Source organism: Ailuropoda melanoleuca, chromosome 2, assembly GCF_002007445.2.
Source record: "Ailuropoda melanoleuca isolate Jingjing chromosome 2, ASM200744v2, whole genome shotgun sequence".
Lineage (NCBI taxonomy): Eukaryota > Metazoa > Chordata > Mammalia > Carnivora > Ursidae > Ailuropoda > Ailuropoda melanoleuca.
The window spans coordinates 138748374-138774566 of record NC_048219.1 but is presented as its reverse complement, the minus strand read 5'-3'; the positions used below and the strand labels follow the sequence as shown (position 1 = coordinate 138774566).

The 26193-nt window shown below is 35.1% G+C and overlaps 1 protein-coding gene across 6 annotated transcripts in view; it reads right to left on the bottom strand.

The window, feature by feature from the left end:
- The window catches only part of UBR3 (ubiquitin protein ligase E3 component n-recognin 3), a 238463-nt gene that overhangs the window by 164903 nt on the left and 47367 nt on the right, over positions 1 to 26193 (bottom strand). For all 6 annotated transcript variants that reach the window (XM_034654712.1, XM_034654714.1, XM_034654715.1 and 3 more), the window contains exons 6-10: positions 17069 to 17135; positions 11185 to 11315; positions 9585 to 9813; positions 2574 to 2753; positions 1864 to 1997 (exon numbers count right to left, since the gene is read on the bottom strand). In XM_034654712.1, the coding sequence (XP_034510603.1) occupies positions 1864 to 1997; positions 2574 to 2753; positions 9585 to 9813; positions 11185 to 11315; positions 17069 to 17135 (741 nt within the window). The remainder of the gene's footprint in view (positions 1 to 1863; positions 1998 to 2573; positions 2754 to 9584; positions 9814 to 11184; positions 11316 to 17068; positions 17136 to 26193) is intronic.

Genomic DNA, 26193 nt, shown 5'->3' with positions numbered 1-26193 from the left:
TACTACAATAACACTGAAACTAGAATCATAAACCTGACTGAAAGAACTTTAAATGAAGAGATTACGTATCAGCTGGTCAGCATTTTTGAAGAGCTAACACTAGTGGTTCTCCACTCTGGTTAGAATCACTGCCAAGGTTCTTCTGCACATCAAATAAATCAAAATCTCTGACCATGGGGCTTAGACATATATATTCGTAGAGCTTCCGAGATGATTCTCATGTTAGAATAAGCGAAAGAATGAGAGACCATAAGCCAAAAAAGGGACTAGTTTGAACAAAAGCACAGGAATCAAGAGAGGACACCCCATGTTGAAGAATGGTATTCAATCCAGTGAAGACATGGAGATAGATAGAGGAGCATAGATGGAAGATGAATTGTGAGATACAAGTTAAGGGCAAATGATCTTAAATGTCTCTATAGGAAACACAGATGTTACCCTGCAGACAGATGAGAATTTTAAGGATTTTTTTAAGCAAAGGAGATTATACACAGAGCTTAGAAAAGTAATTTCAGTATTGGGACAGATTAGAGCAGGAAGAACTCAGAGGCAGGAAAACCAGTTAAATTATCTTAACAACCCAGATTTTAAAGATAAATAAATTAAAACACAGGAAAGAAGTGGTAGGGAGAATTTCTGGAACAGAAGAGAAATTTCATGGTATCTGATTACAGGTTGAACACAACTGGCACAGCAAGGAGATACAGTTTTTATATTAGATAACTGTACATTTTCAGACACCATTAAATGACATAAAGGATACACTATGGGCAGATGAATTTAATAAGTTAGTTAGGGGCTTGAGAAAATTCATGTACAAGGAGATCTACATGAATAACCAGAGCTGTTGGAAATCTGAACCTGGCTAGACTAACAAAGTTATAAGTCACATGCATTTGGAGAATAGCTAAAGTCATGAAAGAAAATATAAATCTGCTTAAAGGAATTCATGTATGTAAAGAACATGGAGGAGGGCTTCATAATAACCCTGTGAAGAAGGGCAGGCTTTAGTGTCCTGTTTCCATTTTTTTTTTTTTTTTTTTTTTAAAAAAAAAAAAAAAAAAAAAGGAGAAAGGAGGAGACTATCAAATAGTTTTTAAATGAGTTGACCAAGGATTTTAAGTAAGAAAAGGCAGAGCCAAGATCAGAATCCAAGGCTTCAAAATATTTCCACTATAAAATCTTGTCCAGCATGCTTACTGACACAGGCTGGCAGTTGGTCTTCACAGGATCTATATAGCAAAATCTCAGTCAAGTTCTTAGTTTAATAGGGTAAGGAAATTCCATTTTTCTGGATCATCCAGGGACTCTGGAGACCCATCAAACCAATACTTTAAAATGCAAAAGTAAAATAAATATTTGTATACAAAGACACCACTACATGCAATTACAAGTGATCATTTTCTTACTCAATTATAAGAATTTATGTTGCTGCTCTGCTACTATTAAGATTCCTTTTGTACACAACTGGAAGTTGTATGAAATGTATACTAATTTTGTGCTTGGAATCTTAAAAATGTAAACTTTATTGAGAACTATTTCCATTCCTTAAAAGACAAGAAGCATCAGGCAACTAACTGATAATGGATAAAATGAAGCAATAAAGATAAATATGGAGACTTCTAAAGCTCCAGAGACTAATCACAGTAAGGGAAGGCTGCAAGGATCTGATAATATGATGAACTCCAACTTGCCGAAGAATTACAGTTAATGTCTCAAGTCAGCATTCACACAGCTGAATTCACAATTAAACACTGCTCATTAATATATATGAGTAAACAAATCAATGTTTTCACAAATCTTTTTCTTAAATCACTCTTTTAAAGGTAAAGACAGAAATTAACAAAAATATTTTCGACATACCCTAACTTTACAATGGGATAAGAGCCCCCACATTGGCTGTGCACAGGCCTCAAGTTCAGCAGCAAAGGCAGCATAGTAGGTCTGAGACTCAAATTCCACATGCTCATTTAGTTCTCGCTTGTTTAAGTTCATACCTTGCAAAAATTAAAGCAGTTATAAACCTTGCCAAATGGAAGCAAGTATTCATATTTAAACTCAAGTAAAATACTTCCTAGTACCAAACACTTGGTGTACACAAATGGCATAAGTGACACAATATGTAGAGAAATAAATAATTTAAAATAAAATAATCTAGTCCTTTTAGAAGTCTTTACGAACCAGGTTCTCTTAGAAACACTTTGTGAATTGTCTCATATAATATAACTGAATATGTTAAATAAGAAAGTCAAAAAACTATTTTAAGTGATCCTAGTTGAAATTTTATGAAAGTGTTATAAAACTTTCTTGAAGAATAAATTAGAAATTTCTATATTAATGATTTAAAGTGCTAAAAAACTACACTCCTATTTCCTTTTTCATAATTTGGTATTTTTCATAACTAATATATTTTCATGAACACTTGATTAAAGTACTTACAAATACTAGTTAAGATGAGACATTTCACATGTAACCTGAATGATGTGCTATTATCTTTTAATTAGTATATTTGATCATTTTGCATTAGGCATTTTGTAAATGAAAAAAATTAATTAAAAAAGTAAAATTCATACCTTGAAAGAAAGATACAAAGTTCATCCATGTAACTAACAAACCATGGTCCTCCAAAAATCTCTTAGCCACACTTTGATGAGAAAGGATATTAATAAAATCACTGACAAGAGGCCAGTAAGTGTTATTCTTCAGTAATGCTTCTCCACAGTTCACTACCACATGTAAACTATTTTCTTCATCTAAAACAGACACACACACAACCCAGTAATAAGTTTAAAAAAAAAACAAAAACTTTACCGATGATATACATTATATACATTAGAATCAGGGATATCTAAATTCAAACTCCAGCCAGCCATATGATGTGTTACTTAGACTCTGAATCAATTTCCCCATCTATAAAATGAGGGAAAGACACATATGGGAATTAAATGAAGCATTAACATAACGCTGAGCACATCATTATAATAATTATCACATGTCTAACATATTACATGATATTGAGCTAGCTATATGTTCATCACACCTTATTATTTTCTTGATTTTAACAACATAATGCAATATCTTCAGTTCCAATCAATAAAATATTTTTATCCCTAGATTAATCTCATTCCATCTTATCAAACAAATCTGTATGATATAAGCGATATATACTTTCTTCTACTCAAAGAATATGTAATATAACTTTTTAGCAAATACAGTAATCCAAAAATGAAAGATACACACATAAATAAACTTCTCAAGCCTTTAAAAAAAATCTTCAAAGTCCAATTACATTGTTGTGGGTGGGGGAAAATTAGGTATGTTCAATCAAACCTTTACTACCAGAAGTTAGAGCATATATGCATTAGCTCTCTTAATCTATTCCAAATTAACTGATTCACTGGACAAATGAACCACCCATTCCTACTGTAAAACATACTAATACTCATAATATACAGAGTACTCAAAGCTAGTAACCTATTCCCTAGTATATAACCAAGATATATACTTATCCAGAGTCAGTTTTTGTTCCTGTTCATGATAATTGTTCTTTTTATTATAAAATTTAAATTAAAAGTACATAACTGATGAAATATGAATACATAAAGACAGGTATTACAAAAACTGGACTGGATCATAAGCTTTTGAGAGACAATAAAAGTGCCTAAGAAAATGTTAAAAAATCTTAGAGAAAAACCATAAGAACCTAGAATTTTACACTCAGATTGCTTCATAAAGATTTTTATGTTCTAACTCTAAAGAAACTGAAACTGGAAATCACAGATGATGCTTTGCAGAAGTGATGAGGGAGAACTCCAGTCAAGGAAACCATAACTTAAAAATGCTTTGCCCAAAATTAAGAGAATGAACAAGCATATCTGTATTTTAAGTTAAAATGCACTGTTTAATACGTGTGTCATTTTTTTTTTTTTATGATTCCTCACTTTAACCAACTTTTTCAACTAATTATCTACTAGTTAAACTCATCAGTGGGGGCACATGGGTGGCTCGGTGGGTTAAGCATCTGCCTTCAGCTCAGACCCTAATCCGAGGGCCTTGCCCTGGGATCTTGCCCTGGGATAAAGCCCTTGCTCAGTGGGGAGGAGTCTGCTTCTCCCTCTCCCTCTGCCCTTCCCCCCACTCATGTGCGCACGCTCTCTTTCTTGAGTGCACGAGCTCTCTCTCAAACAAAATCTTTTTTAAAAAATTTAAATACTTAGGGGCACAGCAGTTAAGCATCTGCCTTCGGCTCAGGGCGTGATCCCGGCGTTATGGGATCGAGCCCCACATCAGGCTCCTCCGCTATGAGCCTGCTTCTTCCTCTCCCACTCCCCCTGCTTGTGTTAACTCTCTCGCTGGCTGTCTCTATCTCTGTCAAATAAATAAATAAAATCTTTAAAAAATTTTTCTTAATATTTAAAAAATTTAAAATAAACTCATCAGGGAAGAGGCTTCTATTGCACTTCTTATTTTTCATACATTAAATTAAGGTTTCAGTCCATGAAATTATTTTACCCAACTCTTAAATTTAATAATATATAAGAACGGGACCCGCAAAATTAAGTATGCTCTCTTTTAACACCTGTCAACCGGATGAGAGATGGTGTAACTGAATGAAGAAGTGGGGTTTTACAAATCACCCACACCTGAAATTAGAAAGCCCTCTCTGACTGACAACTACTGCCACCATGAGTTGGTGAGCAGTTGATACTAATGGAACAGTGCTCAGTGATGCTGGAATTTAAAATTAATTTTTTAAACACTGAAAATCACTGTTCTATTTAATTGAAACCAGAAGGTGAATAAGCAGAAAACAATTAAACAAAATGACTGTTTTCCTGGTACTGCTTTAAATACTACTGTTCTTGTGAAAAACACCTTGGAACCTTTAGTGAAATAAAGTGACTAGGACTTCTATTTTTCCCCAACTGAGATTCACTCATCAACAAATATTTACTGAGCACTGAGGGCCAGGTGTTCTATTAAGTTCTGAGAATAAAGTGGTAAATAAATCAAAATTTATATAGTCTATCAACTGATATTAATATAAGAAGACAGTACTTTGCCTCTGATACGGCTATCACAGGCAAAGTACAAGTCATAAGAACAAATATAGCTAGTCTACAATTCAGGAAAAGACCCTTCTGAGGAAGTGATGTCTAAACTAAGATCTACAGAATGAAGGAGGAATAAGGATCAGCCAAATAAACTAGGGATGGGAGAGGAAATGGTGTTCTGGGTAGAGGAAGCAATATAAAAAAAGGATGGAATCGTTAGGACAAAGAATGCAGAGCATGGGTGGCACAAATGAAGCCAGAGGGCCTTAAAAATTAGCTTCAGGAGTTTGGAGTTCATGTGAAGAGGATGACAAGCAACTGGGGGGTAGGGTTGAGAGACAGGGACATGATCATATGTGTAGTGTGGAAAGGGACTAAAGGAGGATGGTGATGGCTAGTGGCATGAGGCCTAGAGATGACAATGGCTTGAACTATGGTGGTGGCATGAAGATGTAAAGATAAAGAGAAACAGCTATTTTAAGATGTTTAGAAGGTTCAAATGACAGACTTGGTGATGTTCATTATATCTACAAGGGGTACAAAGAAGTCAAAAATGACTTCTAGGTTTTTAACTTGGGCAGCTGTATAAGTGGTTGGACAGTGGAACCAAAACACACACTTGTGTACTCACATACACATACATACACACACACACACACACACACACACACAATAATAGAAAAGAAGCAGGCTTGATAGATAAGAAGAAAGAATTTTTGGTATGGACATTGTGTGTTTGAGGTACTTGTAGACATCCAAGGAATATAGCTCAATAAACAGTTTGATATGCAGGACAGATCACTCTGGGATTATTACCATCTACAGACATCCTTATGGTTATGCAACATATGATTTGGGGGGGTTGGGGGGGGTTTCTGGGCTTTTTGTTTTGTTTTGTTTTTTGTGAGAGAAAGAGCAGCCAGAGGGAGGGGGAGAGAATCTTAAGCAGGTTCCATGCCCAGTGCAGAGCCCAACATGGGACTTGATCTCACAACCCTGAGATCATGACCTGATCATCAAGAATCAGATGCTTAACCGACTGAGCCATCCAGGCACCCCTGCAACATATGGCTTTAAGTTCCCATTTTATATATAGACTGTTTCATAAGACAAACTGTAAAATTTCAGGGATATGAACAGTGATGAGTTATGTTTGGAATCACAAAGTAATATGGTGCAAAAGCAAATATGACAAAGAAAAAGGGTAAGGTAGGGATTAATTACTACTAGGGGCTTTTTCCTTTTAATCTTTAGTTACTACCATGGCCATGTGAATTCTCATTGTATCAGCTTCTGTATTTACTAATAGTATAGCCAAAATTTTCAAATACTGTTAATGAAAATTTCTGTAAAAGCTAGATAGATTTATTAAAAAATAAAAACAAAGTATAGAGATCCTGTTGTAATATCTGTAGCTAGTTATAGGTAATTCACAATATCTAAAGCCCATTCTAATACTCTTGATGTAAAAACAGGAAAGTTTATGGTGCTTTTAGAAAACCAGTAAATATGTATCATGAAACATTATGCTACTTTTTTAAAAAGAGGAATAAAACACCATGGGAGCTAAAGATCATTTCAGACCTTGGCTTAGAAAAATGTAATTTACTGCTGGAAAAAATACATTTATATTTAAAGATCTTAGCAATGCTACCAAAGTTATTTAGCTTCCAGAAAATTCAATCTGTGTAAGAATTTCCAGAAAAGACTAACTGCGTTAGAAGGGAAGTATATACAGAAAGTAAAATAAGACTTTGCAGTATGATTTCAGGAAATATGGGAAAAGTGAGAAGAGCAAAGAGATTGGGACAAAGTGCCAAAAAACACCAACATCAACAGGACAAGCAGAAAAGAGTTTTGGACCACAGAAAGAACAGACACTCAACAGTGTGAAATGCTACAGAAAAATCAGGAAAGATAAAGTCCAAAGAGTGGCCACAGATTTCCCCAGCGTGTATGTCATGAAAAGGGTGATCATATAATTTATTGTATAAAATGGGACACTTCTGAGAGTAAAGGAGATTATATGAATAACTATGTCAGAACCATAGTCATTACTTGGAGCCATGCTGGGGAAAGTAGAACATGTGACCACTGGAGTCACAGACAATTTCAGAGAGAACAAGAGAATGATGGCAGTAGACACTAGACTGGAAGTCGGTTACTGAGTGACTAAAAAGCAAGGAAACAAACAAACTCTTTCAGGAAATCTGGCTACAGAAAAAAATATGAGGCAGATTCAAACACATCTTCTCAAACATTCTTCCTTGAAGATCAAGTGCAAACTATATACAACTAATAAGTACAGCTAAACCATTTAGTTAAAAAAAAGACTCCAGGGGCGCCTGGGTGGCACAGCGGTTAAGCGTCTGCCTTCGGCTCAGGGCGTGGTCCCGGCGTTGTGGGATCAAGCCCCACATCGGGCTCCTCCACTGTGAGCCTGCTTCTTCCTCTCCCACTCCCCCTTGCTTGTGCCCTCTCTCGCTGGCTGTCTCTATCTCTGTCAAATAAATAAATAAAAATATTAAAAAAAAAAAAAAGACTCCAGATTCTTTCCAAAAGAGCAGATACCTCTAAATTTTAAAAGTTTTCTAGTTTAGGGGGCCTGGGTGGTACAGTCAGTTAAGGATCTGACTCTTGATTTCAGCTCAGGTCGTGATCTCAGGGTCATGAAATAGAGCCTGGCATTGGGCTCCACGCTCAGCATGGAGTCTGCTTAAGACTCTCTCTCCCCGCTTTTGTCCCGCCCCACCTCTCTCTCTCTCAAATAAACAAATGAAATCTATAAAAATTTAAAACAATTTTTAAAAATTAAAGTTTTCTAGTTTATAAATTAAAACTACTCCTTTTGTGAAAAGTCCCTCTCTAAATGTATAATTCTATATATAAGAATATCATTGATGCAACTCAACGATGATAGATACTATTTCAAAAAAGGACAAGCAATACATGTAATATATGTAGCTGAATCTTCAAAAGAAAGGGTCATCTTATGTAAAGATAGAAGAGCTATAATACAAAGCAGCTTTTAAATTTTCCTTTAAAAAAGTGAAGAGATATATTGTTTAATGTAAATAATGTATTATGCTCCCACTATACCTATAATAGGAAGACAGAGTCACATAGTGGGCAGGAGTACGGGTTTAAGTCTGACACCTAGCCTTACTATTTACAGCTATAAAACCATAGATCATTGACTTCAACTCCCTAAGCCACAGTTCCCTCACCTATAAAATGGAAAAAAACAGTATCTACTTCACAGATGGTTAAATGACATAATACAAAGTACTGAGAAAAGAGCATAGCACATAGTGAGTGCTCAAAAGATGGTAGCTATCATATCAGCTAGCTATTATTAGCATATATAAGGCACTGCATCCTGCACTGAGTATACACCAATTTTCAGGTTATAGTATCACATGAGAATAGATCACGTGAGAACAGAGAGTAAATAGTAGCTGATATGCAAAAGGAGGTAACAGTGGAACAAAGCAAGTCTCAACTACAAGATCTCTCCTCCAAAGACAATGGAAGGGTCCTAAGATTTAATCTCAGGTGCTGTTTGTTGTTAAAGTTTAGCTTCACATGCCAACAAGTGAAGACACAGTACTATTGATGCTGATCTGCTTTGCGTCATGGTTAAGGTCAGATTCTGACATCAGGAAATAAGACAACCTTGGCTCTGTCATTTACTAGCTGTCTTAACTATAGTAAATGCCTTAGCTTCTCTAAGCCTCAACTGACTCATCTTTAAAGTGGGAATAATAGGGGTAATAATAATAATACCAATCTCAGAACTGTTCAGAAGCTTAACTGAGACAACATATGAATGGTATTAATACAACGCCTCGTACATAGCAAATAATTCAAATAATATAAATTATTACAAGGAGGTAAAGTTAAGATGAAAGACCACAGTGAAATGAGAATGGGAGGAGGTCCTAGAAATATCATGGTAGTTTGAGGAGTATCAATCATGTAGTAAGCACAAAAGAAAAAAACTAAAGACCTGACTAAGAGAAAACAAAAAAAGGCAAGATTTATTTCAACTTTTAAATTCTAAAACTATAGGCATATAAAAATGTCTAAGGCAGATAACAAATTTATAATTAAAAAAAGGAACATGTCTAATAAAGAAATGGTTACATTATGGTAAAGCCCTATGACATTAATACCAGCAATCATTAAAAAACATGTTTTCAACACATACAATAAAGTGGCATATTTTTAAAGTATATTTTTAAAGTATTATTTGATCCTGTAAATATATTCCTATCACACACAAGACAGAAAAGAAATACCCAAAAACAGTTATTTGTGAATAACAAAGCTAAAGGTACTTTTAAAGTTTGTCTTTAAAAAAAAAAAGTTTATCTTCAAATTTTGATGAAAATCTTCAAAAAAATTCTTTAACACAGATGTATTATTTTACAATATTTTTAAAGCTATCTTAAGAATGTAAGGAGGTTTTTAAGGCTAGTTATACAAAGTATACCAATTATAAAACTAGGGAAATAATTCTGAATTTACCTTGTAGCTCACTTTTAATAAGGCAACTTTCCATCATGTATAATAGCACAGTGACCATAATATCCAGCAGCTGACATTCTTCTGTTACCTGTCTGGCTAGCTCTTCATTGCTGAACAACTGAACACTAATATGCACAATTCTGTTAGACATTGTGTCTGATTCATGACTTTTCTTCAGTGTTTTCATAATGAAAGCGTAATGCTGAACAAAAGTTTTTGTAAAAGCAACCTGTAAATTTTTTTAAATAGGATGAAAAATACACGTTAGTTTAATTTTGAGTTTTATAACACATTTTCCAATACATTATATTAACATTTTAAAGCTTTTATTAGCTTATGATGACATCCAAGATAATTTTAAAAGTAATTTCAATGATGATGGTAGTTACGTTATTTTGTTTGGAACATTAGCAAAATACTTGAATGGTTGAAAAAATTTAATAGGCATTTTAAATTATTAAAGTTTCAGAACAATTATAAATACCATGATTTAAAAATAGAAATTTTCACTTTGCTTACAAATGTAACAATTAACTAATGTCAAAGTAGGTATCTTTGTTCTGTGCTATCCACTTTAACAACAAAATCTAAAATCTCAGCTAAAAACCATACTAGAGGATTTAATATAACTAAAATCAAGAGAGTCAATGTGGACAACTACAAAAGAAATGTCTTCTCCTATTTGACTGGAGCTGATTACTATCTGACTAAATAAATACTGTTTCTGTATAACATATACATTTCTTGTTTTCCTAAACGGGTATAAAGACACAAAACAATGGCATTATTCATTTAAGTATAACTCCTAAAGAGGCTTTATTACCTAAACCATAAGAAGAAATACAAACCAAAAAAAAAAAAAAAAAAAAAGGAAGAAGAAGAAGAACAAGAGCATAATTTATTTTCTTTTCATACACTAGGCTTTGTCACTTTGCCACAGCCACATGGTGGTCGTAGGTGAGGGTCCAGACCCTCTGGGACTAGAGCCCTCACCCACCTACATGTGTATATAGGTCAGTAACTGTACTGTCTTTAATAGCTATGGCCAGCAAAAACTAACCCTATGATTTTCTCAAACCTAACCCCAAAATCCATTTTTTTTAAAATAATCTCTACAACTAACAAGGGTCTTGAACTCATGACCCTGAGATTGAGAGTAGCATGCTCTACCAACTGAACCAGCCAGACACCCCTCTAACCCCACAATCCAAATTCAGCTGCCCCCTTAAACATTCTCATAGCACCTTGTACCTCTCCTTTGGAGAACCTACCACAATTTAATTGACTACATATTTACTTGTGCAATTATGTTTTTGTTTGTCCCCTAGCATTCTCTTTGGACCAAGTTCCATGCAGACAGACTACCCTTAGGAATACTACTTTGTAAAGCTGCTCTGCCTCAGATCTACGATTCTATCCTTTTTGTGCAAACCCTGTTTTGACAACAAAAGAAGCTAATGCTTTTGATTGGTATTATCTCAGTCATCAAAGCTACAATAAAATAAGGCAGAGCTTAAAAACAAACCAAAAAAAAATTCATATGAAAAGGCAAAGAAAGGGGAGCAAAGTTCAGAAAGGAAGGGAAAAAAACCACAGATACCTTATACTCTTGATCTGGAAGCATGTTGAGTAAGAAAGTTACCATCTTCTGAGGGAATTCATACTTTATAGTCCAAAACAATAGTTCTTCTAGAAAACTTTTATGTTTCAAAACATCCATTATGGATTGATCTACATAAAAGAAAAAAAAAGAAAACTTATCACCTAATGGTTTTAAACCTTACTATAATTAATAACCCATTAACCTCAAATACTTGAATGTATCTACAAGTTAAGGCTACCTTTCAATAGTTCAATGATAATACTGACATCATCAATCCAGGTTTCTACAACCTCCATGGCTATAGATAATATAATAATAAAATACTTAATCCTTATATTTTAATAGGAAGCAGTTACTAAAAAAATAAGTCTTAATTACTTGCCCTTAACATAAGCCATTTACCTAAAATTTCTACTAAGATTCAAAATAATTATCTTACAAGAACAATATTCATGGTACTTCATACTAGTGTTAATAGTAATAATAATTTTAAGCTAAAAACAAAATATTAAAGCCATAAAGCCCAAAGTTATTGAATCTTTTAATATTTAGTTTTTAGAGAAAAGGTGAGAAATTGTTATAGGATTCAATAATTTATTTCTTTAAAATTGTTCTTCAGAAATGAAATACTAATTTTGCTGTAGGAAATAATTACTAATGTATTGCTTACTCTAGTATATACAAAGCATTTGCTTTTTATCTGGTGAGAATATACCAGGAAAATTATAAAGAAGGTTATACATGCTTACTTGCACTGGACTCAAGATGCCCTTCTTCATGCATAGGGGAAACAGAAAATGGATGCCCCTTTTAAATAAATATTCAAAGAGGGATAAAATTACTAAACGGCCAATTTCTAAGCTACTCCTTGAGGGCTACTTTGTCTCCTGCTAATCTCTGCATCCTTGCCACACTTACTCAACAGAAAGGTCTCAACAGGTAATATAATGAACTGAATATTTTTAATACTTCAGCTATTTCTTTCACTTTCTCCAGTGTTTTTCCCTGAAAAAGAACTACAAAATTCTGACTACTGATCTTTGTTGGAGCAAATGATCTTGGGCTTAGGCTACTGCTCTGGATCATCAGGTCTATATAAGGACATTGAAGAGGATACAGCAAGTGTCAACTGTGAATGGACTGGTTCAGTAATGATGCTTACACAAGGACTAGAGTTAGATGAGGGATTTTAAAAATATAATATCACATACACCAAAATACTCATGTATAGACCTAACTACATTACAGTTCGAGGTGTCTTGCAGAGTAACCTTGAAGTATTTTTTCAATTAACCTTACCTCAGTCTTACAGTTCTCCTATTATTGAGTAATGTGGTCACACCACATCTCCTCAGGTCATGGATCTAAAAATGGAACAATGGGGCACCTGGGTGCCTCAGTTGGTTAAGCATCCGACTCTTGATTTCGACTCAGGTCATGATGTCAGATTTCTGAGATTTAGCCCTACATTGGGCTCTGAGCTCAGCACAGAGTCTGCTTGTCCCTCTCCCTCTGCTCCTTCCCCTGCTTGCACTCTCTCTCTCTAAAATAAATAAAATCTTTTTTAAAAAATGTAACAATAAGCTCAATAAGTATTCCATCTCTCTTGATTCTTCTATAAAACATTCTAATTTTAACAGGCTTGAATCAGTACTTATTAGACATAACCTTAACCCAATTTTTCTGTTAATAATTAATAACCCATTATTTTCAGAATAATAATTTCATTATTCTGGAGACATTACAATTTTAACTACAGAGAGGCAAAAGTTATATCCCAATTCCCCAACTCCCTTTCAGTGTTCCTTTAGTACAAGCAATGTGTAACAGCAATAAAAATATAAATACAATTATACTATATACCTCCTTAGTGGAAACTACTTATTCTTTATTTTCTCTCAGAATTTCTACTTGTAAAACAGAAATCTCTTCCTCCTGAACTAGATAATTCCCAGGATATGACAATTATTTAAAAATAGAAACAAACCTGTCTTGCAAAAAATGAGGTAAAATATATTCAAAGGCACACACTGACAGATTCGAAGCCAAAAAGTAATAAAATCAGGGCCCAAGTGAATCAGATGATGAAAATACATTCTAATTTTGAATATAACCCAGAGCATACTGTTGATGTCAATTTAATTCTTACAATTCATTTAGCACTAATATGATTGAAAATTTTAGACTACCAAAAAAATAAATAAAATCCTCACAGATAAGTGTTTCAAAAATATTTACAAAGCTACAAAAAACTTGTAGTACTAACCTTAGAATTTAGTTATGACTCTGAAAGTCTGTATTTGCCAAATAAAAGCCTAAAGCTACCATAATTATTATATGTCATATATTGAAAAAGATATATTCACTTTTTTTTAAATAAATAAAACAATCCAAATGAACCAGAAAAGCTATGGCTTCTACTAAAATAACTGCAATTGTGTACAATCCATTTTTTCATCTTCAGACAAAAAAGAAAAAACCCCACAATATCTTCACTGTTATCGTCCTTAAAATAGGTGATTTCAGTTTCCCCAAGATATTTAAAATATGTGTGATGTGCTTTGTGTGTCATGTTATGGAAATGTGGTTGAAACGCTTCCATCAGTTATGTACAGCTACATATTTACCTTTAAAATCTGGATTAAATTGTCATGATTTTTACAATGCCTAAACAACCTTAAACCAAACTGTATAAAGAGATTTTTGAGCAATCAGTATGTGGTACAAATGCGTGAGCAACGTAAAGATTTTCATCAGACGGCAGAGTCCAGGCTCCCTAACTCAGCTCAATAATCTCAGCCATGTTAGCTGAAGTCCTCTAGGCCTCACTTTCTTCATCCTTAAAATTTAGGTTTTGAGAACAGTGAATGTAGCACAGTGCCTCAACTTCTTGCCTATCATCTATTTTATTTTCACCTCACTTTCAAACCATTGAACCAAATTCTTACAAAAACTAAACCAATCCCTGGACTTCTGATATCTTCAAAAGCCAACTATCACTTTTTGAAAACAGGGGTTCTATCTAATTCAAAAAGCCATTTCTTCCATGCCATACTTAAAGCAAAAATGATGTCTTAAATCTCTGTACCACTTCTCACCAGTGGAGGAAGGAAGAGAAGATAATTAATCCAATCTCACATATGAAAAAAATCAGGTATAAAATAAGCTTCAACTTTAAGTCTCCATAAAAAGTATGTTCAGCCAAAGTCTAACCAGACTGAGGAAAACAATGACCTCTTACACCATAGCAGGTTGTTTTTTTCTAGGCATCCCTAAAGCTGAAACTCAAGTATGTACCTAAGAGCCTACTTCAACTCAGATGTGTGTCAAGGACTCAGGTAAGCACATAGACAACTCTGGTAAGTCAAAGGCCAGGTCACCATATGGGTTTCTAATTTCAGTCATCACAGGTTCTTCACTAGGTAAGGAAGGAGAACACGTGTGCACGTGTGCATCCTGGACCACAGATCAAATTTCCTGCCCTTTGCTATTGTAGGGCCAAGGGAAGGCCACCCCAAATGGGCTCCTTTGACATGAAGATTAGGAGGTTCCTCAAAAAATTAAACACAGAAATACCATGTGATCTAATAATTCCATTACTTGATATTTACCCAAAGAAAACCAAAACACTAATTTGAAAAGATATATGTACCCCTGTGTTTACTGCAGCATTATTTAAAATGGCCAAGATATGGAAGTGTCCATCAATAGATGAATGGATAAGGAAAATGTGGTATATATACACAATGGAACATTAGGCAGCCATAAAAAAGGATGAGAATGTCATGCAACAACATGATGGACCTAGAGGGTATTATTCTAAGTAAAATAAGTCAGACTGCGAAAGACAAATACCATATAATTTCACTCACAAGCAAAATCTAAATACACATACACACACAGACAAAGCAGAATCAGACCTAACGATACACAGAATAAACTGATGGCTGCCAGAACAGAACAGGTGGGGAGATGAGCAAAATGGGTGAAGGAGATACGGAGATACTGGCCTCCAGTTATGGAATGAGTTAAGTCGCAGGAATAAAAAGCAGACCATACGGAATACAGTCAATGATACCACAGTGATGTAACAGGACAGATGGTACCCACACTTGTTGTGAACATATCATAATGTACAAATTTGTCAAATCACTAAGTTGTATACTTGAAACTAATGTAACATTGTGTGCCAACTACACTCAAACAAACAAACGCAATCGAAATCCAGCAGATTCAGGAAAAGCTCTTTACCTTCTCCCTCAACAACCTAGAAAGAATTTAGATAGAGGACCTGCTCCAGGAAGAGAGCTATCATCATAGATAACTACATTATGATATAAACCAAATATGGTAGACAGGGAGAAACCTAGCAAGACCTATGTCCCATTGTTTCTAAGAGGCCCAGCAAACATGTATTTATCAAATATTACTCTTTTTCATCTTCCTGTGAATTGCATGTCTTCCCTTTAAAGTCTCCGATCCTTACCCATTCCTCCCTAGTTCAGAATGACCTATATTCTTTATTTTGCCTGTTTTTGGAATTTCCATGTCTCTGTAAATTCCCCATATGTACAGTATTAAATTTGATTTTCTCCTGTTAATCTGTTTAATGTCATCTTAGTCTGGCTAGAAGGATCTTGGGGGGTCCCCAACACTAGGAGACCCAAGTTAAATGAAGCAGCCTAAGTAACTCAGAACAGACTTACAAAGTGAGCCTCAACTGAAACTACCTGCTTGCTCCACCCTTCCAAGCAGTTGTAGATATTCCACAAGATACACTCAGCACCAGAAATAATCATCTTCTTTTCAGCAAAATAATAATTTAACCTCTGGAGACTCTCTAACCCAGGATATAGACCATGTTAAGATCTGGAACTCCATGGCAAAAATCCAGAGCACAGGCTGTCAACTAGTAACAAATACTCTAGAAAAGCTTTTAGTAAGGGTCAAGAAAACAGTGATTAATAGCTTAAGTTCTGGGATTTGAATTAAGGATCTACTTCTCATTAGCTGTGATCGCTAATATGCCTCCATTTCCTCATGCATAAAATAGTAGTAGTAATAATAATAATTACTGCTTTATATGGTGACTTTAAGAATTAAATAAAACAACATATGTGAAGTGCACGGCACTATGTCTAGCATATACAAAAAGATCAGTAAATATTACTCATTATTATCACTAATCTATTCCCTCACTACAGACGTACCTACTTCCTTCTTTGAGCAAACATGAATAGTTCCATTCATTTTTATTCTCTCCCTTCTCCCACCTCTCTCTCTCACCATCTCTCCCATATGTATGCTTTTTCACTCTAGAAATTGCACACCTCAGATCATAAAAAGATGTAAATCAAACTAAAACTTTACACCAAAAACACTGGATCCAAATCAAAGAATCAATGAAAAGATTTACTTTTTTATGGCTCAAATATAATAATGCACATCTTATGAAAAAAAACAATAAACAAAATTCCAATAGTAAGGGTTTCATTTGCTTTTAAGGTCCCCCACAATCACTCCCTAACAATACTTTCTCCATCATTAGGCAAATCTAAGAACATAATTCTCCCTTCAAAATGGCTAGCCTATCAAGTGTTCTTAATGATTAAACATTTTTTGCTTTTTTTTAAGTTTTTATTTAAATTCCAGTTAGTTAACATACAGTGTCACATTAGTTTCATGTGGACAACACAGTGATTCAACAATTCCATACAAAACCCGGTGCTCATCACAAGTGCACTCCTTAATCCCCATCACCTGTTTAACCCACCCCCCACTCCCCTCCCCTCTGGTAACTATCAGTTTGTGTCTACAGTTAATCTGTTTCTTGGTTTTCATTTTTAGCTTTTCATACAAGGAAAAAATTAAATATAAATACCTTTGGTGCTACTGCTTAGTTTGACCCTCTTTCTCTTGCCCAGACCTTGACTCCCATCCTGATCCTCCTGGAGGAAAACAAAATTAGCATCATATACAGTCCTATTCATGAATTTATACATTTTACATAAATATAAATATGTTTATAAATTATGTTAAATATGTAACACAGGCATGCTTACATAGTATTAATGAACACATTTCACTTTTATGTATATACTGTAACAAAACATATTTTTAATTTTAAAATTAGCATTGTAATTAAAATATATAATGAAAATCCTTAGTATTAAAATACAAGTGCACTTAAATTTAATCTGTGCTTTTAATGGAAGACTTGTAAAACCCAAAAATGCCAAAATAAAAAATTTCCTATTAAAAAAAATTTCCTAACCTTATAAATCAATGCACAAAGAAGAGAAAGGGGATAAGGGAAGCAGATTTGCATAGGAAGAAAGGAAAGCAAGGGAAGAGGGCTAAAATAATAAATAGAGAAAAAATAAGTTCGAGAAATCAAATTGTGAAAAACAAGCACAGCACATTAAAAGCTAGAGTTGACAGTTAAAAAAATAATAACAAATTTTAAAATACTTAGGAAAAAAATCCAAGAAGGAAATATAGGCATTTCTGTTTATGTGATATATTCATTCCTAAAAAAAAAAAAAAGCTCACATTAAAAATAACAAAGCTTATGGGAAAAAAAAAGATGAGAGACAAACCACTCACAACCTACTCAAGTGTGTAACCAGAGAAGTAACAAACGCAATAATCGATACCTGGGGATATCATCTGGATGCCTAGACAAACATCTTGGAGTGGTCTGAGGCTGTCTCAGGGGATGTTAACACAGCAACACAACAACAGGACGGGAACCTAGCCAGCTAAGAGAACACAGAGGGAAAAGGAGCACAGGAAGCAGCACCCTGCCCCTAGTGCAACCAATGTGAAGCTAGAGGTGTGCCTCTTGGGGAGGGAGCCCTGGATACAAGTACTCATGTCTAATTTTCCTTAAATGTTGCTGAATAGGTTCCTGCTGCCTTCACAGCAGAATTCAGGTTTTTTTCCCCTCCAGCTAAAGGATGTGATTCTACCCCCCATTCTCCTAACTCTCCTGAACTCGGGAAGACTGCATAGGAATCCCAAACCTCCATTATACTGACATCTTTTTCCTATTTTCCAAACATATATGAGCCAAATGATATTATAAAGACATGTGTGGTAGTATTTTGTATACAGTCTTAATGGTACTAACAACGGTGCGTGCTGGTGGTGGCAGTTAGAACTGTGGTACAAATTCCCAGATACTTTCTCAATTACAGCCCACCAAATCTCCAAAGCAGAAAAACAGCCTTGGCTTCATGTTGCTGTTTTATCTATTTGTATGGCTTCCTTGGCCTATACACCATATAGCCTTAACTTCAGGTTTCTAGCAAACCTAGCTAGCGTCCATCCTCAGGGCTGGGGTTTTCCAAAGATACCATTTAGCTCAATCAATCAGCATTTACTCAGCACTTCCATACGCCCTCCTGTGAATCCCCACCTTTGACAGTCGTCTCTGACCATCTACCACCTGGCAGCAGTACTGACAGTCAAACTATACTCTCCTCCTCCTCTTCTACCACCCTCACTTTCTCTCGGAGTAATTTGCAAAAACAAAATTTGGAGCCTTAAAAGACAAAAAACAGACCCAAGAATATAAAATCATGACACAGGGCCCAGGGGGTTCTAAAGCGTGAGATCTAGCTAACAGCCATTTGTGAAACTGTTCTCCCAATCTTGAGAGAAAAGACAAATTTGGGGAAAAAAAATTTTATAACCCAGGCTAGGATTACTTCATAATTTCAAATATAAACTTTCTATAAAAAGAGTATCCTTGATCAAGCAATGGTCATGGCATAACAAAGTTCTATAAATTTCCCAACCTTACAGTCTAAAAAACAAGTAAAATTAACCAAGCAAAGAAGAGAAAAACCATTCCAAGAAAAGACAGCATAAATAAAAGCACAATGACGAAAGTCTGGAAACAGACTAGTGAGCTGGGTTTCACATCATGGTAGATTATCAAATACAGCTAGGAAGGGAGATTAAAAGAAGGATGGGAAAATGCATACTCTTGTAATTTTTCTGAATGGCAATTTGTCAATACACATGTCAAAAGCCTTTAGGTATATTTATCATTGTAACAGAAATTTTAGTTATAGGAATTTATCCTAAAAAAATAGACAAGTGAATAAGGACTATATGTATAACTATTTATCACAATGTTATTTATAGTAGCAAAAGAAAAGAATCTTTGGCTTCCAACAGCAGGGGATTAGGTAAGTAAATTATAGCACACCTGTACTCTAAGGAAAACAATGCTGGAGCTCTATTTTCATTGTGACGGATAGTTCTTCAAAAACCATTATTAAACATGAAAAAAGCATGCTATATAGAATAGCATCTAGAGTATGAAACCATTCAAGTATTGATAATATACACATATAAAAACTTAAAATATATTCCTTATAATATTCAAAACTGTCATTAGTGAGAAAAGCAGGTTATAGAATAGCATGTATAGCATGAAACCATGAAACCATTAAAATATATTACATATAAATCTGTTAGAATACAGATAGCCACCTCTAAGTAAGACAGTAATATATAATTTTATATTTTTAACATTTTCTATTTATTCAACAATGAATATGGATTATACCTTTAAGTTAATAAATTTTAAATATGGTTCTGATTTCCATCCTGTCACAATCTGCTCAAGATAACTGATTACTATGTTATCTATTACAAGTCCCATATTTTTATCTTAAGAAAAAACAATACTTTTAAAAAGGAAGAACTGCCAGTGTGTAATTTCAGGATTAAGGAAAATGAAAATACAGTTATCATGACCACAATACCACACCCAACCCCAAAACCGTGACAGTAAGTTTTAGTTCTTCCCTATTTATCCATGAAGAAGCAGTATGGGAGAAAACCACAGCCCAATGGACAAGGAAGGGAAAAAAATAAAGTACAACCTCAATCCAGACAGCATTTGTACAGCCTGGAGAAACACTTTCTCAATCTTAACTAATCCCTGGGCACATTGCCACAGGTGTTTCAGGTACAAAATATATATAAATGTCCAAAATGAGATAAGATCCCAAAAACCCAGATTCAAATTCCCAGCCTGCAAAATTTACAGATGGTTTCTCAACCAAATTAACTTTTCTTATTTTCTTTGATGACTTTACTAGACAGATGAAAAAAATGTGATCTCCATAAAAAGAAGTCAGGTAAATTCACAGATGGTTAGAATAATACTCAAAGGCTGTTAATACAGAATATACAAAGCTAAAAGGAATATTTAACATATCAGATTATAAAAATAAAATCAAAGAAGATCTTGAAGACTAGAGCAATAAAATGAAACAAAGATTTAAGTAAGTCACTATAATCTGAGATGATTTACTTTAAATCAACTTTACATGTACAAAGCAGAGAGGGACCTCTAGCTTGTCAACTGTCCAGTGCTGGTGGGGCGGGAGGGTCAAAACCTAGGCATTTCATTTTTGACCACTGGGTTCCTGCCAATGGTCTAGCATAGATGCTAAAAGGCTAACAAAAATATTGGACCTTAACAAACAGTATGCCTATCAAAAGATAGCCCATGAATCAAATCACACACTTAAAAGGGGGTGAATAGATGAAAAAGGCATGTACAGCAGCAAATAGTAAAGAACTAAAGCTAAGTATTTAACGAGGTATCTTAAGAAAGTAAAAATAAAAATCTTTCGGGGGCACCTGGGTGGCTCAGTCAGTTAAGCATCTGCCTTGGGCTCAGGTCATGATCTCAGGATCCTGGGATCAGCCCCAAATAGGGCTCCCTGCTCAGCGGGGAGCCTGCTTCTCCCTCTCGTCTGCCCCTCCCCTCTGTGCATGCACACACACTCTCTCTCTCAAATAAATAAATCTTTTAAAAAAATTCTTTCTAAAGGAAAAAATAAGAAATTCATGAAAATTACAATATTTAAACACAGTATGGAGAACATCCTAACACCTAGAGGTATCAAACAGAAGAACAAGTTGCCTCAGAAATTAGGTAAATTCCCTATCATTGGAACTGTTTATGAAAAACCTTACCAACTGTCAGGAATGTTGTAAAATCAATTCCTGCACTGGAAAAGCAATACATTAGACATTTCTAAAGCCCTCCCATCAAAAGTTTCTATGATTCCCTACCCCACTCAACCATTAATGTAATTTATGATTAGAATTAAACCTACCTCCAAAAATAAAACTAATTTTTTCTTTTACCTATTAATTTATGAAAAGCAACCCTCTTTCAATGTCAATGATCCTGCTTTTGCTGCATTTTGACAAATTAATTTTAATTATTCATCTGGATTCTGTCTTGAATAAAGGCAAGAGTACTGAAAGCATATTTACATAGTAACTTACTTTTAAGTATTTCTCAATTACCTTAAAGTATGCAGAAAAAAAAGACTAGAAGCAAACAAGCAAAATCAATAAACAATGATTATCTCTGGATGGTACAGCTGAAGGTAAATGTTTTCTTTTTTTTTTGTTTTTTTTCTATTTTTTAATTTTTGCACAATGGACATTCATATTTTTACAGTTTCACAGAGGAAAAAGTGTCTTAAACGTCTTCATTTGTATTAACAGCTATGTACATAAACGTCACAGAAACTAATGATCTGGTCGCTGCACACAGATAAATGGACACTGCTAAGGGAATGGCCACAGTGAATATAATCTTAAAAAGTTATCTTGATTTAAAAGATCCTATTTTCTCTGACAAACTCTCTAATTAGACCCATGTACATATAATACTAGAGATAATTTTCTTTTAAACTGAATTATCTGATGGCTATAAATAAATCTAAACAAAAAATTAATATAAATGTAAATTTAAAAATACTTCACAAAATTAAATGTGCATATTTTCTTTTCTTTTCCATACAACACAAACAACATTTTCTACTCCTATTTCATATGAGCTATACAAAAAAAGAATAAGAAGTAGTAGTATCAAGAATGCCATGTGTATAAATAGCACTGCTGAGTACATCATGTTCTAGGAACAGCAGGGACAAATTTCTGACACAACTTGTATGAATAAAATTAAGTAGACTGCACTATGTACCCTCATTCAATAAAACTCTTCACAAATAGAAATCTTCCTGCTGTTATAGTTTCAAATCTGTTTCTTCGTTTTTAAAACAAAGTGGTAAGAGCAGATTATTACCTCTAGGGTCTCTCCAAGTCTAAATTCTTTCAACATTTTTTAACTGTTACAATCACTTCTCTATAGTAGTAATTAAGATGTCACTGTCCCCTTCTCATCCTGTCTTTTTATATAAATTGTTAAATTACAAGAATGAAATCATGAAAACAGTTTGCTCAATAATCCCATGGTCCTGGAAGGTAAGGGTGTAGAAACTCCAAGCCTGAAACATATCCAGGTCTTCATTAAATTTCAAATATAAATACTAAAAGCAAACATACCATTTTGCCTATAGTTGCAAGAAAAAAAATCAATGTAGCTTTAAAAGCTTTAATGAAGTTTAAATGGCATAAATAGGTATTTGTTCAAGAACATGTGTATCTAGGTACTCTTCTGTCATACTCTTATACCTGCATCAACTTTCTCCTTTACAGAGTTAAAAAGAGTACTTTACAGAGTGAAAAACAGTTCACAAAGGTAAAGATCAACTGTAAAAAAAATATATCTTGCAATCTTAAATGTAAGCTTTCATTTTCTTGATCTACAATAGTAACTACTACACTTTAGAAAAACTCTAATTTTAATTAAAACCCTACAACAGCCATTTCTGATTGCAGTGTTATTTCGTTGTCATGTGACAGTTTTCCCAACAAAAAAATATCACTGAATAGATGGAAAAATCTATAATCAATTGTTGGTATGTTAGTTACCTATAATCACTAGTCATTATTTTGGATAGCAAGCAAATCCAGGGAAAACAATGGCAAAGTCACATCTTGGTTATCGAAGTTTTGAAATGTGCTGACAAATTCTTTGACACTGCCTCCTTCTAGAGGTGCGATCTATGTCCCCTCGCACTGAATCTGGGCCCACCCTGACAACTCCCAACTAATAAAATGCAGTTGGAAGCAACACTATGTAACTTCCAAGGCCAGCTCAGAAAAGGCTCTCCAGCTTCTGCTCTCTACTGCTCAATCTGGGAGAAGCCAGTAATTATGTAACAACTTGAGTCCACCACTCTGGAGAAGCCACCTGTAGGCACTCTGGCCAAAAGCCAGCTGAGCTCCCTGTAGACAGCAACCAACAACCAGTCTTGCCGGTAAGCCACCTTAGCTCTCCACTTCAGCTGAGCCTTAGGGGACTGCAATGGCAGCCAACAACTAATTAGAACTGCATGAGGAAACCCAAGTGAGAAATGCCCAGCTGCGGGTCCCAAATTCTTGAGTCATAAAATTGTGACAAAAAAAAAAAAGGTAATTTTAGGCCACAAAGTTTAGGACAAATGTGTTGCACAGCAATAGTGATAAAACAGTAGTTTATCCACTTTACAGAAAGAACTCTAAACCAACTAGATTAGAGACCTAGTGTCCACTTCCAACTCTACCATAAACTAGTAAATGAAATTCATTAGCTTGAGTGAACCTGTTATTTCCATGGAATTCAGCTTCTTCATCTGCAAGTTAGGCAAAATGAACTTTAAGGTCTCTTTTAGCTCTAGCATTAGCAATTTTTATAACCTTCAAATTGCTTCCTCCTGATTCTCATTTTTGTTTTTGTTGTATTATATGACTCTTCTATTTCTAACTCAAGATTTGAAAATGTGTTCAGAACCAAAAAGCAAGGGTGCCTGGGTGGCTTAGTCCGTTAGGCCTCTGCCTTCAGCTCAGGTCATGATCCCAGGGTCCTGGGATGAAGCCCAGCCTCAGGCTCCCTGCTCAGCGGAGAGCCTGCTTCTCCCTCTCCCTCTGGTCCTTCCCCCAACCCCCCCCCACCCCTGCCAGTGCTGGCGCATGCTCGCACACTACCTCAAATAAATAAATAAAATCTTTAAAAAAAAAAAAAAGGACCAAAAAGCAAAGACCTTGTGGTACACAAATCAATAAAACATAAGTGAATATATTTTTATATAAAAAATTATGATCACATCGAGTCCCACATTGGGCTCCTTGCTCAGTGGGAAGCCTGCTTCTCCCTCTGCCTGCCACTCCCTTGCTTGTGCACTTGCGCTTGCTCTCTCTCTGACAAATAAATAAAATCTTTAAAAAACATATATAGGGGCGCCTGGGTGGCACAGCGGTTAAGCGTCTGCCTTCGGCTCAGGGCGTGATCCCAGCGTTATGGGATCGAGCCCCACATCAGGCTCCTCCGCTATGAGCCTGCTTCTTCCTCTCCCACTCCCCCTGCTTGTGTTCCCTCTCTCGCTGGCTGTCTCTATCTCTGTCGAATAAATAGATAAAATCTTTTAAAAAATAAAAAAATTAAAAAAATTAAAAAATAAAAAACATATATATATGATCACACTCTTAGAATAGAAAATTTCCTGACTTTATCTCTAAAACCCTCTCTGACTGGCCCTAGGTAATGGTCTTATTTTTATACTTTTCCATACTTTTCATTTTAAATATGTGTGTGATTTTATAATCAGAAAGAAATACAATCTATTAGAATTTAAGATATGCATACTCTGTGTCCTAGCAATTCCACCTCTTAGAGAACTACTTGCACATCTGCACAAAAAGAAATGTAAGCACTGTATCTTGTCAATAAAAAACTACAAATTAGGGAAATGATTGGATAAACTGTAGTTTACTTCATATTTCAGAATACTATATAGCAAATGGAAAGAAAAGAGTACTGACAAAGATGAATCTGCACAGTACATTATGGAGTAAATAAAAGGACACAAAATGGCATAACATTTTTATTTATTCACAAACACACACACACAATACATTTCTATAAACACATAGTTATTTAACTCCATAGAACAGGGTCTGTCAAGGACATCCAAACTATTAACTGTAGTTACCCAGAGAAGAGCTGGTATTAGGAAGGGTTGAAGGGGACTTTTATTTTATCTGAATTGCCTGGTAAAAAAACAACAATGGGGGCGCCTGGGTGGCACAGCGGTTGAGCGTCTGCCTTCGGCTCAGGGCGTGATCCCGGCGTTACGGGATCGAGCCCCAACGTCGGGCTCCTTTGCTGGGAACCTGCTTCTTCCTCTCCCACTCCCCCTGCTTGTGTTCCCTCTCTCACTGACTGTCTCTATCTCTGTCAAATAAATAAATAAAATCTTTAAAAAAAAAAAAAAACAATGTATTTGTGCATTACTTAGGTAATATTTCAATTAAATTTTTAAAAATGAACTTCATTGTTTTAAAACATGTTTTAGTAAACTATCTCCTCTGGAAAGATGAGTAGAAATGTGTGTAACATGACCCACAATTGCTCAAAAATTCAAATATTTGAATCACTCCTCACATTAAGTACTAGGACAAAAACATTTATCAAGAGTCTAATCTGTGTCTAATCTGTGATAGGTACTTTATATGTTATCCCATTTAATCGTGACAGAATTCTCATCATTTTTCCAAGAGAAAATGGATGTTCAGAAGTTAAATAACCTGGCAAAAAACAAAGCAATACTGTGAGACAAAATTTAAACTGAGATCTGCCTAACTCTAAAGCTCAAGTTTCTCTTAAAGAAAAACTAAAGTAGGGATGCCTGGGTGGCTCAGTCAGTTAAGCATCTGCCTTCAGCTCAGGTGTCCTGGGATCGAGCCCCATGTCAGGCCCCATGTCGAGCCCCCTACTCAGTGGGGAGCCTGCTTCTCCCTTTTCTTCTGCCCCCCTAACTCGTGATCTCTCTCTCACACTCTCTTGCTCTAAGTAAAATCTTAAAAAACAAAAACAAAAAAAACCAAAATAGATATCCCTTCAATCCACTTCTAAACAACTCTACTTCAAATTCTTAAGTTTTCAAATGCCCAAATGACCCCATTTTTATCCCAACTAGAAAATATAATATATAGGGGCGCCTGGGTGGCACAGCGGTTAAGCGTCTGCCTTCGGCTCAGGGCGTGATCCCGGCGTTGTGGGATCGAGCCCCACATCAG